Here is a 20,568-nt window from a genome sequence, read left to right as displayed (position 1 = left end):
ACACCATACCCACAACCGCTGTTCGTCGATCGAACACCTAGTGTACGATCACCTCCACACCTATACATATACCCCAACTACCCGAACACCTTCTCCTAGTCGTGTTCCATCATTCCAAAGCCAAGCCAAAGCTCTGCGATGACTTTCACCTCGCTGCGTTTGACTGAGCTCCGCCACCACCGTCGTGCCCTGTTTTTGCCGCCGTGAAGATTTTCCGACCGCATCTCGCCGTTTCAAGCTAACTCGGTGAGCTCTTTTGTTTCAAGCATCTACATACTACCTAGATTCCCTTTTTGCATTCCTTTAGCACTAATTTAACCCCTACTCGGCTGCCGACGTGAGCTCGACCGCCGCCAATGGAGGCACTCACGGCCGCATGCCTTCCACACCTTGTCAATAGTTGTTAAGTTTCCTAAACCCTTCTAGGCACACTAGACATACTCGTAATACACTCTCCGACCCATGCCTACCCTCCACAATCCCAATCGCCCTTACGACTCATCTATACCGCCGCCACCCTAGCCGTCATGCCACTTACACAGTAAATTAACCCCTCCGCCACCACTCACCATCGCCGGAGAACCCTAGCAACCTCCCCTCCGCCCGCAAGCACTTTCCCCTCCAATCGCCGCCGCAATCCCTAACCCTAGTGCCGCCGGTCACAAATGTGGAACGGCTGGAGGAAGAAGAAGAAGAGAAGAGAGAGAGACTGACTGGTGGGACCATGACTGGTGGGACCATGCACAATAGTTTTTAACTTTTTCTCAATTTAATTTGAATCTCAGACTTTAGAAGCACATAAATTTAAAAATATAGATCCAAATCCAGTGAAACTTGGACCAAAATTCCTCTAAATTCATTCTCTACCTTCTGAGTCTATTTTTGCTATTTTCTCATTTTATTTTATTTTTCCCATTTTTGGATTGTCTTTGAATTCTTTTTAAACTTGAATTTTTGAATGGCTAACCCTAGTTCTTGATGACTCTTCTGAAATTTTGAATAATACCAATCAATCTCAGGACATCGAGCAAGGCAAGTTATTGTTCACCTCTTGATCATTTAAGCCCATATTTCAATAAATTATATTTATGCCCTTTCTTTCAAATATCTCTTTTATATGCATAATTTAACCATAGAAACCAGATAACATAGTTATGCTTTTTTTTCTTACAATCAAGTTAAAATGCTCTATACTTAGATTGGAACGGTACGCTAGAATTGGTTGATTTTCGGGTGGCTAGTACTGTTCCAACCAACATAAGACTGCCCAAATACTTGTGAAGAACAAATGAGTACGACCACAGTTCTAGGATGCGAACAGACCTAGTTATTATGTTATTTAACAATGTGGTACCTCTGTATAGTGGTTCTATTTTTAAGTCCTCGCGCAGGAGGTGAACTTATGCCAAGTAGGACAATGGTGATATTTACCGAGGCGCAAGTAACTATTTGAGATGAATTATTATATCACGTGATTTATTTTATACACCCTGATTGCGATGACATGGTGTCATACAATTAGTCCTCTCTAAATACCCCGGGAACGCCAGAACTCCTCACGCTGCTGATAACGTACGTTCAGAGCGTATGAGGACTAGAGTTCATGGAACAGGTGCCACTACTGTTAGTAACCTAATGCTGGGCCATGACTGAAGCTGATGATTATCAACACGTTGTGGGCTGTGGGTAAAGCGTACATTTACTGCAGTAAAGTATAAATGAATCTATTCGAATAGTCGTGCTCACGGTTTTGAGCATTGGGACTCATATAGTATTTGCTTAGAAACTTGATAATTGTATCTTGTTAAATTCTTGCTTAATCTACCAAATTGCCTATATTTGCTTTATGCAAACAACCCCACTATATATCCATGCATAACATATTTCCGCAATATCTTGCTGAGTATTGTGAATAGTCACCCTTGCTCAATTTAACCCTTTTTCAGATCTAGGTCAAGAGGAGGACCCTTATGACTACTACTATGACGACCCCGATAATTTAGAGAACCCTTAGAGTTTGTTCCTTCCTAGTCAAACTACAATAGACTTCCGCTGTATAATAGTAACCCTATGTATAATTAGTTAAGCAACCATCTTTGTAAATCCCAAGTATTGTAAACTTTACATATGCAATGAAGAACCAACTATATTATATGTATCAATATTTATCTAGGCCTTGATAGATTAATCATTGTCGGATCCAAGTCATTAGTTTTGGGACCTGATAAGTGGGGCGCGGGCTGGCCCAACGAAGAGGAGGCCGAGCGCAGGAGGAAATGGGCTGACGGCCCAACAAAGGGAAAAGGAGGAAAAGGGAAAAAGGAAAAAAGGGAAAATGATTTCCATGGATTAAATATTGCGGATAAATCAATTTTAATTGGTTAAAATTATTTATAGGGCTCTAAAAATTTCGCTAAAAATCCTGTTAATGTATTGTGACATGTGGGACCCAAGAAAAATCCCACAATGCCATTTCCAATTATTGATTGCGTTTATTAATTAAGGAATTAGCTCTAGGTTAATTGAAACCATTTCTTCGGATGATTTATTTAACCAATTTTAAAGCAAGAGAGAGGAAACTTTAGGGCGTGACAGATAACAACGTCTGAAGCAATTCTAGTCGTTGCTGAGCTCAAAGTTTGGTAAATTGCCCCTAGGAGATATTTGCCTAGAGGAAATTGTCTCTCGTCGACTAAGGCTTCGGCTAGGTGTTGCCAATTGGTGGTAGGACTACAGCTAGGACCACAAAACAGGAACTTCTCCAGCCACATCATCAGAAAAGTTACATGTTCCTGCAGGGTTACAGGCCCATTTCCCATGTTCATTTTGATATAACCAATCCAACCCCCAATACTTCTAGTCTTGTAGGAAAATTTGCTTTTGGTGTTTAAGCTGACTGGGTTAGCCGATGAAGTGATATCCAAGCCTGTGAGCATGGTAATATCTAAGAGAGTTGGTGTCATCTGCCCTTGGCCGAATAAGAAAGCATTGAAGGTATCTGACCAGAAGTAGGTTGCAGCCGATAGCATAGATTCATCTTTGTTCGTATTGGCTATAGTGAGGGCTAAGCACTGTGAAAATCCCAAGTTCTTCCCAGTGGGTTTGTTTGCTAGCTGATACCCTTATGTACCAATCTGGCCAGGGTTTTACACTAGAAGGCCAAGATTTAAAGGTTCCACTCCAATGACCAAGGCTAGGGTTGGTCTATCTAAAGGGGATTTCTGTTGGTTTCAGCATTAGTAAATAGAGTGGGATCTGGATTGCCGATTGGGCCTAAGAAAAACTGATTTGGATAGCACAGACTAGGAATTGCGATCTGATGGGAAAGATGCTAGAGTAAAGAAGGAAGAAAAGGAGGATTATGAAGAGAAAATTAGATTGCAACAAGAAAATATAATGCTTTAGCCGACGGGCTTACCTCGGGAAACTCGGCCATTGGAGCGCTTGAGGGATTGGTGGAGGTCGACATTGTCGGAGTTGGGATCACCGCCGAACCAGGAGGTCGCCTGTGAGCTCGCCGAAGGTCTCGAGGAAATCGCCGGAAAGATTGGGGAATGTTTTGGCTAAAAACATTGAAAACGGAAGTGACAGCGTGAAAATTTCAAAGCAATGGTTGCTATTTAAAAGAAGCGCGATAACGGCCAAAACAGAAAAGAAACCCTAGATACGGGCGGAGATAGGATTGAGCAAATCCGTAACATTACAAATATAGTGGACTTGGGGGGGCATGTGTTAACGACCAAATTTGGTAAATCATAGATCGGATTTGGAGTTAAAGTCGAAGCGGATCTGGAAAGGGTTCGTTCCTTGGAAACAGAGTGCACATCGGCTATGAACAGCATCGACTGTTGTCTGCATCGGCTAATACTGAATCGGACAAGGAGAAGCCGATGTAGCCGATCTCAGGAAGATGGTTCTAGAATCATTGTTGGGATCGGTTGAGGCGCCGCACAAGCATTGCCATGTATGGATTGAGTCCAAAGAAGGCAATTGTATCTATTAATTAGGATATTCTGGTAGTTTTTTTAGAGATATTTTTGGTAAGAGTCCGCTTAAGGGACTTGTTCGTATTTTAAATTGTAATAGAGATAGAGTCGTGTCCGGCAAGGACATATCAGGTACTTTGGGTATAAATATGACCCTAAAACAGATAACACCAGTTCAATAATACTCTCGGCGCATCACCACCTTTTTCTATTTCAATTGTTTCGACGAGTTCTTGCTTTTGAGTTGGGCTACATCGGTTTTGATCTCTGGCGAAAAGGTAAAACTTGTTATGGTGGTTTGCGTTCTCAGGATTAGTGCTTATATCTCCATGACACTTTAATCTTGTCTATGTAAATCGTTGAGTTATCATATATGCTATAATCTAGATCGATATTACTATCTAACTTCATCGGCTAGCCTCTATCATTGAAAATAGCCGATAGGGTTAGATATTAATGCTGAGGTAGATTATATGGTGTATCTACCATCTTAAAAAGGCTATCATTAACTTGTTTAGATTTTATATTTCTCTTCATGCTTAATGCTGCATCAGTTAGGTTTGATCTATTAAGTAATGCTCTGAATTATAATATCTAGCTTGTCTTATGATCGCTAATAGAGATATCATCGGAGTTTCAGCCGATTCTACTTGGTTTAGTTATCTCGTTCTTTATATGTTACTTGATATACTAAATCTGCTATTTATATTAAGATCTCACTTATTTAAAATATATTAAGCTATACCATCGGTCCGTTAGGTTATCCTGATTTTGCTTGTCATCTAATTTTTGGTTTCATCTAGGGCCGGCCACCATCACCGTAAGTACCTGCACAATATACATACATATGAATTGTTCCTTTAGAAGATGAGTTTCCGATTGAAAATAATATACATACGACATTGCTGTCCAACCCCAGTGTACGACCAAAGCAACGATGAAAGCCTCACACACAATAGATGATTCATGCCGCTATAAATCTTGGCGTACGCCTGTTAGCTACGCCCATACCGTAACATGGTCGGACAACAATCGGATGACAACGTAGTAGTTTCAAATATACTTATTCACAGGGTGAAACTGTTACCATATATATTTTTTAAATCCCGTTGCAACGCACGCCCTTGCAAGTAATAGAAAATTCCCTCAAAGGCGAGTACTCCCTCCGTTCCATAAAAAATTAACCTAGTACCACATATGACACAACCTATTACTATAAATCTAAATATTACTCCCTCCATTCTTAATTGATCTACATATATTCCTAAATGATCTTCATATTTGTGTTTATTTATTAAATCTATTCGTTATTTGTGCATTGGGTAAATGAGCATTGATGCATGCATCCATACACACAAGTGCTTTGATTTGCTATTGGCTAGAAAATAGTGGGGATTGTGCATGCATCAAGTTTATTGGTATTTGGGTGCACTCATGTAATATGTAGATCAATTAGGAATGGAGGGAGTATATCATATCCGATTATTCATTTTTTAGGCATGTTCAATGGTAGAGACGGGTATGGTCTCTTAAACAATACAAGATTATTTAGAGACCATATCTTTACAATAGTTGAGACGACAAAGGCTCTAATCATTAACTCAAAAAATATTCCTTTTGTTAATATTATTTCCATATTTTTATCCTCGTGCAACCATATTTTCATATTATAGTGACTAAAAGTCATTGTTAAGCCGTTGTCATGCATAACAACGATGTTTTGTTTCTCCTCTTTCTCTTTCCTCCATATCATTAAGTATTCCTAATTAGCAACGCTAAAAGACCACTATTAACAACCACCATTGTACGTTATAGGAGAAACGCAGTAGGCGACGACAGTAGTCTACTGGCGCGGATGGAGGCCGCCACGGCCGGTAGCCCAAAAAGCGGCGAGGGAAAAAAAAGGAAAAATAAAAGGAAATCGGGAAATCAATCCCCATCGTCCCCCAAGCCTCCGGGGGCCGACCGGAGTGAGGAGGGGGGCGAGGGGCGTCCTCCGGCGGGAAACGGCAAAAAATTTTCGCGAGGGCCTCAGGGCCCCCAAAACTTCCCTCCCCCGGAACCCCAAATCCCTAAACCCCTCCAGTGGCGAAGCCCTAGAGCCGAAACCCTAGCCAGCCCAGCCATGGTGATCGCGGTGGAGGGGGGCTTCGTGCACGAGGAGGAGGAGGTGGACCACCCAATTCGCTACCTCCCACTTGGCCGCGTCTACTCCTCCTCTGCTCCGTGCCCTCTCCCCAAGAAGCCCCGCTCCGCCGAGGACGGCAAGCCCCCCGTGATCGTCTACTACCGCCGCCGCCGTAAGAAGCCGCGGGTCGAGGGGCCACCTCCCTCGCCTGCCACAGCACCACCGATGCTGCACCCCCGGGAGGACGACGAGGATGAGGAGGTTACACGGCGGAAGGGTTCTCTCAAGTACGAGCTGCTGAGCCTGGGGCAAGCCCCGCCCGCATTAGGCGGGGATGGGGAGGAGCCCGCGCGGCGGCGCTGCCTGAGGCGTAGCGGAGGGGCTGAGAGGAGGGGTTACTTCTCTGAACCCAAGAGGCGGCAGCGGCAGGGCGTGCACAAGGAAGCTGCCTCCTCGGCTGGGAGGAGATGGTTGGAGTGAGTTGGATCTGTCTACGCTTGCCTCGGAATAATATCTTCCCTCATGGCCTTCAGTGGAAGTACTTCATTTAAAAGGAACTGTCAAAAATGTGATTTGTTCCTGACGCTGGTTCTGTCGCAGGTTGGAAATTGAGGCTGCGGATCCACTGGCCTTTGTGGGATTAGGATGCAAGGCAAAAGTTCTTGACAAAGATTTTTATTAGCTTCTTTTTAGGGGAATGTAAGAGGCTGGGACCTGAACCTTGCAGTGTATGTAGGTTTTCTGGCCCCTCGATGAGGATTGGTACAAGGGTTCTATCACAGGGTACAATGAAGCGACTAAGAAACATTCCGTATGATCTCTGATCCTTCCCAGTGTGAAGATGTTTTTTCCCCTTAAATCATTGTTTAGTTCAGCAAATTCTCCATTGTTTCTTAGTTGATTGATAATGCTTGCTTTTGCTAATTTCGTACTGGATTTTCTCACTATCAAAATTCAATTTTTAATGCCAGATGCTAGATACATTTTACGTTTGTTGTTTCTTTAATTTAAATTCAACCCCTCTATGTCTGAATTATGAAAGTACACGATTTGAAAGAAAATTATTAAGAACTCGGTTTAAACGTACTTACTGCAGGTAAAGTATGATGATGGCGAATCAGAGGACCTTAACCTAGCTGATGAAAGGATAAAATTTTCTATTTCATCTGAAGAAATGAAGTGCAGGAACTTGAAATTTGGAATTTCCAATCTGAACAAGAGGGGCTATGATGAGTTGCTTGCCCTTGCTGTTAGCCTTCATGATTACCAAGGTCTTGATCCAGGTGATCTTGTGTGGGCTAAACTTACAGGTACTCATCCTATTGTGTTTTGTACCTCTGACTTCTGGTGTTTTCAGCTGAATATTATTAATTTCATGGTTATATTTTTTTTGTAGCATGTCACTAGAATTTATAATAGCAATGTATTCCTATGACGCAGATTCCAATTATTTTTAGCTGTATTAATTTATTGCATTGTTGACGGAAGTTTGTGTTAACCCACTAATGCACTTTGTATCGTGAGCTCCATTACAAATGCCACATGATTTCACTTCTGCAGAATTTTGATTTTACTCAATGAGTTGATGTTTAGGACATTGGCACGATCTCCAATATGCACATTGGGACATTGGCACGGTCTCCACATTTGACCATTACCTTTTCTAATCATATGCTACATTTATTTTACAAAAATTATTGCATCGAAAGTAGTTTTTGTGCATATTAGTTCCCAGAGGTTTTAAGGTTTCGTTGTACAGATAGTTATAAGCTGGTGTGACCTTTATGGTTTTCTATGATGTTTTCATGTTTTTCTCTTAAATTGACTGACATTGGTTTGTAACCAATGTAAGTTAGTCTCTTGTGCTTTATTTGCCTGTGGAGTGTTTATTCTTTGAATTTGAAGTTTCTTTAGTTCATACTTTCCTGTGTGATAAATTATTAATTACACGTACTAAAAGCTAGGGGCATGGAGTTTTGTTCTTTGTTTAATTCAGTGAGAAGTGATTGATGCACACCCTTGTGAGGTGTTCATCTTTTAGGAGACCTGAAATTAATTTGTCATTTGTTTCAACAGGTCATGCCATGTGGCCAGCTGTTGTGGTGGATGAATCAAATGTTCCTGCTAACAGGGCTTTGAAGCCAGGCCGACTAGATCAGTCGATACTTGTTCAATTCTTTGGTACTCATGATTTTGCCAGGTTTGATTCTGTAAAAGGATATCTAAGATAATCTTCATTTTTCTTAGAAAGGTACCCTAGAAGTTATGTTTTTTTTACCTCAGGATTAAGTTGAAGCAAGCGGTGCCCTTTCTGAATGGCCTTCTTTCTTCTTTGCATCTTAAATGCAAGCAAGCACGCTTCTATCGGAGTTTAGAAGAAGCCAAGGAGTATGTGTCCAAAGCCTCTTTTTTAGAACTAATCCAGCATATTTTTTTAATCTTATACTGCGAGGTGCTCAGTACAGTATTCAGATTCCATTTTATACTTTATAGGTTTCTCTGCACACAGCTTCTCCCAGAAAATATGTTGCAACTACAGAAATCCATGGAAAAGGGCAGTTCTGATGCTAATTCCAATAAAGATGTACATTCTTGTGACAATTTATCTGAAGATAAAACAGCTGAAAGCGGAGGGGATTATGATGAGATGACTCCAATAGAACTAGGAAATCTTCGTGTGAGCAAATTAGGTATGTTTTAACAAATAATATGAATAGAGAAAATTTTATTTCTTTTTCTAAGTATACCAAGAAGCAAAGTTTCAGGCTTTATAGATTGTCAATAATATCAACAGAGAAGTAGAGAAACATAACAAGAGCGAAGTCACATATTTGCATATTATTACAAAAATAAGTTAGAAATATGGCGCAAGCATGAATATCCTTTTCTTTTGTGGAAATGACAGCCTTCTTGTTCCTACCAAGTTGAAGGATACCACACTTTTTTTTGTGAAATATAATTTTGCACTATCTATGAGCTATGGTGCTGAAGAATGCTAAAGGCCAATTTGTTCTGTCAGGCTAGACCAGCTTAATAAGTGGGTCCCATTTTGTTCTTCTTATGGTATGCAGACACTCAAGAGCAATTAGGGCATTGTTAGTAATAAGACACCCTGGTACAAAAGCACTTTGATAATCAAACACATCATTCAGAAAGATTTTAAGTCGGTTTGCTAGTACCTTTGAAGCAATTTTGTACAGCACGTTACACAAACTGATGGGCGGAAATTGGTTAGGAGATCAGGCTTTGACACTTTTAGGATAAATACATTTATATTGTCACAAACCCCTCAGGGACCTCCGCACCATTTAGCTGCGAACCACATCACTAATCTCATCTCCAATAATCTCCCAGTGTGTCTGATAGAACAATGCTGGGAATCCATCAGTACCTGTTCCAGCCTTTGTGGGATCCATCTGGAAAAGAGCCCTCCTAATCTCATCATTTTTGTTCTGGGTACAGATTAGAAGTTTAGTTTGTGCAGGAGTCCTAAACTTTTAGATAATAGATCCTTAAAAATATATTTTATTTGCACGATTTAGTTTATTGACCTAACCCAAAACCCCTGAAAGACATAAGTGATTCCTGTTTTAGTTTTTTCCTGCAGATTTCTTGTATGCTTCTTGTCACTGAAATTTGAACTACGTTTCTCCTGCACTTTTTGAAAGGCTTTGTTACTCGCTACATTCTTAACATGATTGTCGAATTTCTAATTTTATGGTTGCAAAAGAATCATACCTAGTTACCAACAGCAAGGCAGTTTGATTACATTTCTGTTGAAACAAATTGGTTTCAACACACAGCCATTGCCCTGACCTTTACATATAGAAGGCACTTGATTGGATAATATGTACAGCCATTATTTGTCTGTGTTGAACTTATCAAAAATTTATTTGTAGAGCATTTGATGAGTGCTTCTTTTGGTGCAGCCTGAATTTTTCATGTTGATACTTTTGGTCCTAGTGTATCTAAGTTTAACCCTTCCATTATTGTACTCCTCTCTGAGCTTTTCAGGTAGGATAGTAACTGACTCAGACTATTTCCATAACAAAAAGCATATATGGCCTGAAGGGTATACTGCTTTCAGGAAGTTCAGATCAGTGAAAGGTAGTTATCTGTTTGAGAATTTTGTTGTCAAGCTTATAGCAAATGTAATAAACCATTGTTAAATTCACTTCAGTAGTTTCAGAATCAGTACATTATTATTGTTGCAGATCCACATGTAGTAATACTTTACAAAATGGAGGTACTGAGGAATTCAGATATAAAAGCTCGGCCATTGTTTAGGGTCACATCAGAAGATGGAACACAGGTAAGCAGTTTAACAATTTTACTGATTTTTTTTTACCATTGAAAACATGTGTTTTAGTTGAATTTTACCTTTTCAGAATATAGTTTATCATGAGATATTGTATCATCGATATGTTTGGAATGATTATCGTAAACTGAAAACACATACTCTATTGACATTTATTATCAATCTAATTGTCTTATCACAGTTGAGATTGCTGGTTGTCTCACACTCTCACTTGCTTAAGTTCAGTCTTTCCATTTGATGAAATATCTAGAATCAAATGTCATTGTGTATCTGATGTGATGGAAATGTTTCGAATTTTAATAATGAGCTTTTAAAGGTGTTGTTGTAATTAAATGGACTTCATACTCCAGTAATTACTGACCGTCCTATCATTCCTGGTTGCGTCATCTTCTCGCTTGATTGTTGTCACCATTTTTATCCAAAATCAGCAATATGTATGTGCATTGCAATGAATCACAACCAAGTATGCTATTAGTCTAATATATAAAATGCAATAAATAATTTATTATCTTCAAATATAAACTGTATATACATGATATATGCGAATGAGACTGATTAACCACCTGTACATACTCATCTCCAACAGAGATACAATATTTTTCTATTAATTTCTTTGAATAGCACATAAATGGCTGCATAATTGTAGCCAACGATCTGGAGGGCGAACGGGTGCAAGACATAACCATAAGCCCCCAGCTCCGTCTATTAAACAATGAGATATTCTTGTAGGAATAGGCATTTGAATAAGTGATTATTTGATCTCATATGTTTCCATATGTCTAGTATCAATTATTACATTTCCAGAATGGCATATAGAATCTTTTCTTGTATTTTCAAACCAGTTGGGTTACATATCACTATCAGTTATCACTAGTTATTTCATGGAAAAGGAGCAATTTGTGAGGATGACCAGCAAGTATCTCTTTGTATGTATGTGTACAAATTTATTTTGAACTCTGTACGTTGTCTTGATCTAATGCATTCTGATGACCAGATTGATGGCTCTACCCCAAATACATGTTGGAAGGAGATATATTGTAGATTAAAGGAAAAACAGCGCAATGTGGCCTCTGGATTGGACAGAGATGTTTGTCAGGGATCTGGTTCCTATATGTTTGGCTTTTCAAATCCACAAATACGGCAACTTATTCAGGTTTTTGAACAAATAACTCTTCAAGTTTTAGTTTTTCTTTTGTTTTGGTAGTGCATTGGTGATGGACAATCAAATCAATTCTTTTTAACCATAGTGTCTTTTTATACTATTTTCTGTCTGAAAACTTCCTTATATCTGCATAATCATCTAAAGCCTTTTGTCATTGGTATTTCATTTCATTACCATTCATGTTTTTGTAGTGAATTCGTGCAGACTAAGAGTTTATATGTTTTTATGAATGTATGATTGTCTGATGGTTGTATAGTTCTACTGTCAAGCTATTGGTTTCTGGAAGTTTATCAAAGAGAAAAAAAGGTTTCATGATAATTGCTAGTGCCCCTGCACTGTCTGCAGTGTGTTGTGCTATGTCTGATTGTTTGGTGATACTTGCCTTTGTTTCCCATATTGACATTTTTATGCCTAGAAATGCATTCCATTCCTTTTTAAAAACTAATTCAACTGTGTATTTTAGGAGTTACCCAATGCAAGGTCATGCTTAAAGTATTTTGAAAATGCTGGAGACACCTTTCGTGGGTATAGAGCTGTTCATGTAAATTGGAAAGATCTAGACTATTGTAGTGTTTGTGATATGGATGAGGTAAATGATCTTTACTCTGTTCTCATACATAAGCTATTCAAAGGGTGAATAACCAAATGGATTATTATTTATACTCTTTTGAATTGCAGGAATACGAAGACAATTTGTTCTTGCAATGTGATAAGTGCCGTATGATGGTAGGCATGCTTTCATTGACTAGCTCCTTGAAGATGTTAAATATGGAGTTGTTTACATAAGTGTTAAACATGATACAGGTACATGCTAGATGCTATGGTGAACTCGAACCATTGAATGGAGTCCTTTGGCTTTGCAACCTGTGTCGACCTGAGGCGCCTCGTGTTTCTCCACGATGCTGTCTTTGTCCAGTAACAGGTATAGAATCATGTTGCAGTTTCTTGCATAACAAGGCTATAAACTTATGTGATGATTCCCTTTATTTAGGGGGCGCAATGAAACCAACAACAGATGGTCGTTGGGCTCATCTTGCATGTGCTATATGGATTCCTGGTATAATGACTTTTATTGATCCACATATCTTAGTGATGTTTTGCCAGGACATGCTTTTAATTATATTAATCCTAACTTTGGTACAGAAACTTGCTTAAAAGATGTGAAGAGAATGGAACCGATTGATGGATTGAGCAGAATCAACAAGGTTCATTTTTCCTTTCTGCTGTTGATTTTGGTGTGATCCTATTTTTGTCAGAGTGTCACTGATGTTGTCTATGCAGGACCGCTGGAAACTTCTATGCAGCATTTGCGGAGTTGCTTATGGAGCTTGCATACAGGTACTTTTGCAACCGTTTTTAAACCTGTGATTGGGTCATCATAACATATTATTTGCTCATTTCCTTTTCTTTCCTTGAAAGAGATCATGATACTTTTCCTTCCTCAATATAGTGTTCTCATCCTACCTGTCGTGTTGCATATCACCCTCTTTGTGCACGTGCTGCTGATCTTTGTGTTGAGGTATCCTCTTGATCTTTATGATGTGGCATATTATTTACTCCTACTCCCTCCCAAAATAAGTGCGCTCTTCTAGTTCAAATTTGAACTAGAGGGGTGCTATTTTGGGACGGAGGGGGTACTTGATAACTTATTCTGTTTCCTAATTAAGTATTTGTATTCATGTGCAACCATTTTGTTAATTTTAGCTTGAAGATGATGACAAAATCCACCTCATGTTACTTGATGAGGATGAGGACCCATGTATTCGTCTACTTTCATACTGCAAGAAGCACAGACAACCATCGACTGAACGTCCATCTCTTGAAAGTAACCTTGCTAAGCCTGCTGTGGTAGTTCAGACAGATGCAGTTCCACCATCCGGTTGTGCAAGGACTGGTAAGAGAGCAAATGTTTACTTGAGGCTAAGAGCAAGTTTTGTCAAGTTTTCTGCATAATAAATTTGGTTGTTTATTTAAAGTATCCATTTTTTTTTCTGCTATTTGTGTTTGACAATTAATCCTTGCAATCTTATGGGATTGAGCTAATTAGTTATGCAAATGCTGTATTGTTTATCCTCTACTACATAAAAGAACCTAGTAGTTGTGGTGGTAGTGAGTCTGCCAGTGCCATCTCACCATGGCCTCTAGAGTTGGTGGGATCTTTCTAAGCGTGGATAAATAGATCTTTTGTGCACTTTGTTTGGCTATCTGTGTATTGTTGTTTGCTTGCAGATCATATATGTTTTTCCATGAGAAATATGTATAGCTTTTTTAGTTTTAAACTTTTGATGTATTTTTTTAAAAAAAAATCCGTTCCAACACGAGCATTTTGCTAGTTTAAGCATATATTTTCCTGCTTTTGTTATTGCACAACCAGTTCTCTGATCATGTTTCATTTCTCCATTACTTGCCTTCCTTTTCAGAACCTTATAATATCCATGGGAGAAGGGGCCAAAAGCAACCTCAAGTTATGGCTACCGCTTCTGTAAAACGTTTATATGTAGAGAATATGCCTTATATTGTTAGTGGTTTCTGCCAAAATAGAGTAGGCCATGATGCTATCAGTGAACCAATTCAATCAGTTGGCTTTTTGGATGTTGCACATCAAGAAGCTGTTGGCAACGTGTCTTCTATGATTGAAAAGTATAAAAGCATGAAGGCTACATTCAGGAGGAGACTAGCTTTTGGTAAGTCCATTAATCTGTACCAGTAGCATCTCCATGGAATTATCGTTTTTGTGGACTGAAAATAGAACTATCATTTTATGTTGTAAAGCTGACCAAATCCTTAACATTGTTGCAATAATAATAATGCTTTCAGGAGAAGTACATGATATTACTTTTGTGATCATAATATGTTGCTATTTTACATATCATTTACTTTATAGTACTTGTCAATTTCCTTTGCCTTCATGCTGCGACCAAACTTTGATGTGAATGTGGTATATACTTTTCTGTAGTAACAGTAGAATCAATGGTGTGGTTTGTCCCAGTTGTGCTCTTATGTGTTAGTGTTGTGTGAGGAGTTGAGGTGACCTGTTTGGTGTGGCCTACCAGGATATGTTGGTGTCCATTGGCTTTTTCCCTTTGGGGCTGGTGTAATCTCTTCATGAAATGAATGGTATAGCTCCTGCCCTTGGTTTCAAAAAGTAGAATCTATAGAAGTTAAATAAGATATTTTGTGTAAAATCCACCTGGTAAAGAAAACATACATATATATGAGCTTGTCGATTCTCATGATTTGGAGTGGAATAGGATTTACTGGTTTTGGGCATTAGCTGAAATGGATTAACGGAGTCCACTTTCCTAAGGAATCAATATCAATGTCATTCCTGGACATGTGCATCATAACTATGGCATTGCAAATTTTGATTGTGTTGTTTTTGAAACATTGGCATATATGTGATTTTGTGCTGTTCTAATGGCTGTTTCTGTGAATATCGTTTTATTTAACTTTTTTTTAATTATTTGTGACAGGAAAGTCAAGAATTCATGGATTTGGTGTCTTTGCAAAGGTTTCGCACAAGGCAGGCGACATGGTATGTTTATTTATTTTTCATTGTAAAGCCTCCGTTTGGCATTATGCGGATTTTGAAAATCACTTATTTATTTCTATTTTCGGATGTAGAAGTTGGTTGAGAGGTGAGAGCTATTCTCCTGTAGTTGTATTAGGAAAACCTGTCTGGACATTGGAAAGAGTCCCCTGTCTAACTAGGTCCACATCACAGCATTGCAGTGCCAAACATAACCAAAGAAGGATTGTGTTCCTTTTCTGTAAGGAACTTAAGTGTCTTGTAGGGAGAACTTTCAGTAACATTACAGTGGAAATAAGTAACAAATATGGAGATATATAATGATCCATGATTGCCCCATGGTACTGTAAACAGCAGGAAGTGCAGAGTAGCTTCTTTGTTAGTTTGTAATGGCTGTGAGCAGTTAGATAATTTTCTTAAAATTGACCCAGAAGCAGTTGTGGCTAACTGTAGTGACTCAATGCCTGCTGATAGCCATCTGCTGTCTTAGTCTTTGGTGAAATCTTGATGAGAGTTCTTGGTAGAGGTTGCAGAGATGATATGGGTAGAAATTTGACCTAATGACAAAACTAATGACGATACTTTGCAGAGTTTATGTTGATTGTGTTGTTAATGGACTCCAGGACAATAGCAAAACTATTTTGCAATATTTGTGTTGCTGCTCAGCTTATTATTCCTATTGATATCTACTTATTAGATAAATTGATTAGAAGTTAGTTTTGAATATTATTTCACTGTTGTGATGCTAATGAATTATTTTTCTATCTACATGTTCAGATGATTGAGTACATCGGAGAGCTCGTCAGGCCACCAATATCAGACATTAGAGAGCGGCGCATATACAACTCTTTAGTGGTATGTTCTGTTAGTTTGTTTTTCAGTTTTTTGGTCATTCCATTGTTGGTATGAAGGTCTTCATGGTGTTGTCAAGTCAATGGCATGTCATGTATTTGGTTAGTACCATGAATAGCAGCATTCTTGGGGGGGGGGGGGGGGGGGTGGTGTGGCTTGGATCTGGCCTCTGGTTGACCATGGAAGAGGAAGGAGAGTGCAGCTTGCATCCAGCCCCTCTGTCGTCTGGATTCGGTTGTATCTTCACACTTACTGTGTGCTTTCTCGGTTCTCTACTGCCCCACCTCTGTTTGCCTTCTCTCTGCTTTGTTGTGCTTTACTGTCTTCCCTAATGCTCATGATAGCTCATTCGCCTCTCTTTTATAAGTGAGGGAGGAGTCCACTCTGGTACTGTGTGCTTTATTGCTTTACTGTCTTCCCTGATGCTCATAATACTGCCTCTCTCCTCTGCTGCTGGAGGGACATCTGGTGATATGGGAGGAGGGAATGACTAACTTAGGTGACCTTTTCTTGAGTGAGTTGTGGGATGGCTTAGTATTGTCCCATCTACCATCTATTATCCATTTTTATTCTTTTATTTGTGTATACACTGACCATGAGGTGTTGAGTGCCATGAAAATATTGGTTTACAATACATGCTTTGTATCACCGATACAGAAAACAGTAATATTACCATGATGCATAATTTCCAAAAACAAGGATTTGTCCATTTAACTAACTTTTTTTCTGCCTGCCTACCTAGTCTATCTTTTTTAGAAAGACTACCTAATCTATCAGTTCTGAAGTTATGGGATAGAGGTAAGGTTTTGATGATTTCTATCCAATTAACGTCTTCTTATTTGAAAATTTTGATGTACAGTCCTGCAAAACTGATGTTCAATGGCATATCTTTGTATGCAAATATGATCAAATGTACCCGTCTTGACAGGATAGCTTATTAACTCAACTGTGATCTTATGACTGTCTAATTTCTAATAGCCTGAAGGTTATATGTGGAAAACTCTGGTAAAGTGTAAGTTTCCAAAAAAAAATCAATGTTTTTTGCTTGGTAAGTGAAGTTTAACTTGTGTACCTTTTCATTGTTAAGTAATTGGTTTGTTCATGGAGTTCAACCTTAAAGCTTTGATGGGGGTCATCATCACGACATTCCTTGTGAGCAACCTGTGACATGCCTGCATGAACTTGATTAGGCAGCAAGGAGAAGGTCATTTCACGGGGGTGCTATTGGAACATGGCATCAGAACTCTCCCAGTTGTTTGGCTAGTAAACCCTGTTGTTTATACAGTGAGCTTAGTGACTAGGGTGTTGATTTTAAAAGATATGCTTGATTTGTAGTATATGCAAAGATAATTAGATGACAGTACAATTTGCTCTTGTCCACCTTTTGTAGCCCAACTGATATGCTTTCTGTGTTCTTTAGACAATCATTCCCGTGGGGGAAAATAAATGAATCATTTTTATAGATTATATTTTAGACAAATCAATTGTTGTAAGTTCTCATGAAAATAAAAGAAAGCACAAGAATATGCTGCAATGCATTTAATCAGTCTGCTAATTATTTAGAGTAAATCACTTCTGCAGGGTGCTGGGACGTACATGTTCAGGATAGATGATGAGCGTGTTATAGATGCTACGCGGGCAGGAAGCATTGCCCATTTAATTAATCATTCTTGTGAGGTAAGGAAACATGCACTCCTTATGAAAGTGCTTTCCAGTTTTTGTTTGCAGCTAATATTGCTTCATCTGCTGTCTTATTGAAAACACATGGTGATGATCATTGCATAACCTTAGTTTGGTACATCCTTGTATCTATGTTACTCTGCACATTGGATAGTTGGACATAAATTTTCACCACTGGCATGATAACCACCTATGTGTCTATTCTGGACATGTTGCTCTTTTTTCCTCGTAATGTGAAGACAAAAGGAAAAATGCAATACAATATGCTCGAGGCAATGCTGGATCTAATGAAGCAATAGGCTAAAGTTCACAATAACTACGGAAATTTATCCTTTTCTGCCAAAAACTTGAAGTGAGCAGTCTCTTACCAAGCAATAGAAATAATAATTCCTCAGTGAGTTGTGAAGTAATGAACTCTTTTTGTAAAGTGAAGCAATCAATGACTATTGACAATACAATTATTGATTGATCTGTTGTACTTGTGACCGCGCCCCCCCCCCCCCCCCCCCCCCCTCTTTTCTCCTCCCCCCAGCACCAACCCAAAAAAGAGCCTCAAAACACATGCAAACACACCAGCACCTCCATGAAAAGAAAGGAACCAAATAGCTTTCATTCCCTACATTTGGCAATATTCTTTGGCATTTTAGCACGGGGGTTCAGATATTATGGTACTTCATGATGTTTTACTGGTTTACTTAGTACTAGTAGATACAAGAATACATAAGTCAAGACTATGTTTGGAATAATTTTTTCTTACATGCAGTTGTTGTAACAATTCTTTTTACCATTGCAGCCGAATTGTTATTCACGCGTCATAAGTGTTCTCGGGGATGAGCATATCATCATTTTTGCAAAGCGGGATATAAATCCATGGGAAGAGTTGACTTATGATTATAGGTAAGAATGAAATATCAATTGCTTGCAACCTTTTTAAAACAAGTCTTACAATAATAAGATGGTGCTTCATTCAGGTTTGTTTCGAGTGATCAGCGACTTCCTTGTTATTGTGGATTCCCAAAATGCCGTGGAGTTGTTAACGATGTTGAAGCAGAGGGGCAATCAGCCAAAATAAGGGTCAATAGAAGTGAATTATTTCAACAATGATCAGACTGAGGTCAGTGTATACACATATCTACCTTGCGTGCTATTCTGACGTGTAATATGTTGTACGCTCCTGTAAAAATTTTATGGATGCACCCTCTAATTGAGAAACTTGAAAATGTTCATTCAGGATGTTGGAAAAAAAATTTTGTGTAAAAATCATGTGTTTTTTTCCCCTAAATTCTATTGTGCCCTGCTTATAATTGGTTGATATTAATTTAAGTTTCTTGCCATATATTGCCAATTTTAAAGGACAAATAGATTTGTTTGTTAGTTCCGTTGATCTTTTGAGCTGGATCTCCAACCTATGGGTTTTTGAACAGATTGTAGATTGATTTTTTCTCCCCGAAGTTACCTTTAGTTTTAAAACCCTTTAAAAAGAAGCAAATGGTGGTGACACTTAAAACCTACAAGGGTAGGAAGATTATGCCACCACCATAATTCTCAAAAGTTCCCTGTAAATTATTTTATCTGTATACTATATATAGCACGGTAGGAGCCTCTCCTACAGTTTCACGTCAAAACAGTGGCGGATCTAAAATATTTCTTGAGCACGGGCAAGTCTAACGATAGATCATAACAAGCACATATAACATCGTTGTATGTTTAAATTTTATGATTTATACAATCAAAATTGACAACACTAATGTGAGAGGTTAGCTAGATTAGTGCCGTGAGCCAAGCAATTATAGACACATTCTGCTTTGCAAAAAAAAAATCTTAATTCTCAAAAGTTAGCCTTTTGTCAAACTAGTACAAGAATAATCGAAGATAAAGGTAAATCATATAGTCAACTCATTTATGGAAATATAGATAAATTATTATTCTAGTTTTGTAGTTACAATATATGGGTGTTTGGTTACTAGTTTGCTAATTCTGGTAAAAACTTGCGCAAACATTTGATGTATGTATAATTAGTTTACATTGAAATATTTGTGTAGCCAGATATCTAATCTCTACGCATTAATTAGCCCATAATTGTAGAGAAGTACATTTAAGTACACATGGCATGATGTGTATTTGTTTGCCTTGTCGTTAATGTTTATCCTGTCTCCTTGAAGCCAAAAAGATATTTTGATCTACAGTTGAAACTATAATGTTAGCTTTAATATTTGCAGGGATCGTATTTAGAATTGCCCCAGGGTACTGGATTGCGAACTGTGCTCCTTCGGGGCTAGTGGCAAAATTGCAAAAATTTGCCTCAGTTTTTCATGTGAGAAATGCTAATTATTCTTTGCTCACATTTACACAAGAATGCCATCGTAATTGTACATCTATTCTGACATAGGTCTGGCATTCCATTTGTTATTGGTACCATAATTGGAACTTACTTTGTGGTGGCATAATCAAAATATTCAGATCTTCTCATGTAATTTGTCCATTTGTCATCAGTTATATGTTGGCCCTATCAACCAAATGAGTCGAAATCATGTGCGTGATTGAGAAGTCCTGTTAACAATAGTTCAATGGAGATGCAGCTTCTGAATCACATTTTGCTTATCAGCCGTCCATAGTAGAACGATTGTGCATCTGGATCATCCGACGGACCTAATGGCTACTCCCACCATCTTAATTTTCTGTCTCCAACTTTAATCATCCATCTTATTTAATTTTTTTAAAAAAATTAAAATACATAAGTCAAACATAAATTACTATTCATGTTTTATAATCTAACAATAATAAAAAAAATACTAATCATAAAAAAGTTTTAAATAAGACGTAAGATCAAAACTAGTCATGAAAATTTATGGGTGCACTTATTTTAGAACTTGCTGCACTTATTTTAGAACTGATGTAGTAAAGGCTAAAGCT

At 38.5% G+C, this 20,568-nt stretch overlaps 1 protein-coding gene across 2 annotated transcripts; it reads left to right on the top strand.

Moving 5' to 3' along the window:
- Window positions 1–5,898: 5,898 nt before the first annotated feature.
- On the top strand, window positions 5,899–20,180 carry LOC4346464 (histone-lysine N-methyltransferase TRX1-like). Of its 2 annotated transcripts, XR_010734806.1 has the most exons (26): window positions 5,899–6,590; window positions 6,715–6,766; window positions 6,851–6,925; window positions 7,211–7,424; window positions 8,191–8,314; window positions 8,398–8,502; window positions 8,608–8,804; window positions 10,129–10,221; window positions 10,329–10,426; window positions 11,427–11,585; window positions 12,058–12,183; window positions 12,273–12,320; window positions 12,399–12,516; window positions 12,586–12,651; window positions 12,738–12,799; window positions 12,876–12,932; window positions 13,045–13,113; window positions 13,299–13,488; window positions 14,015–14,278; window positions 14,648–14,711; window positions 15,068–15,129; window positions 15,901–15,978; window positions 17,557–17,652; window positions 18,449–18,552; window positions 18,627–18,769; window positions 19,875–20,129. XR_010734806.1 is itself a non-coding variant. In NM_001422703.1 (25 exons), exons 1-24 carry the CDS (start codon window positions 6,112–6,114, stop codon window positions 18,757–18,759), a joined length of 3,069 nt encoding a protein of 1,022 aa, NP_001409632.1. In that variant the 5' UTR covers window positions 5,899–6,111; the 3' UTR covers window positions 18,760–18,769; window positions 19,875–20,180. The 2 variants fall into 2 exon arrangements, 1 of the variants encoding a protein (NP_001409632.1); NM_001422703.1 differs by lacking the exon at window positions 14,648–14,711 and having other exon boundaries at window positions 19,875–20,180.
- The last annotated feature ends 388 nt before the right edge of the window (window positions 20,181–20,568 follow it).

The sequence above is a fragment of the Oryza sativa genome, chromosome 9 (genome assembly GCF_034140825.1).
Source record: "Oryza sativa Japonica Group chromosome 9, ASM3414082v1".
Lineage (NCBI taxonomy): Eukaryota > Viridiplantae > Streptophyta > Magnoliopsida > Poales > Poaceae > Oryza > Oryza sativa.
This window is presented reverse-complemented; position numbering and strand designations above follow the sequence as displayed.

What these genes read in the sequence shown, in the direction of transcription:
- LOC4346464 (NM_001422703.1), top strand. Translation starts at nt 6,112, where the DNA reads ATGGTGATCGCGGTGGAGGGGGGCTTCGTGCACGAGGAGGAGGAGGTG. An exon ending in TGTGTGGGCTAAACTTACAG is followed by an intron (nt 7,425 to 8,190) that starts GTACTCATCCTA and finishes TTGTTTCAACAG; the next exon opens with GTCATGCCATGTGGCCAGCT. An exon ending in AAATACGGCAACTTATTCAG is followed by an intron (nt 11,586 to 12,057) that starts GTTTTTGAACAA and finishes TGTGTATTTTAG; the next exon opens with GAGTTACCCAATGCAAGGTC.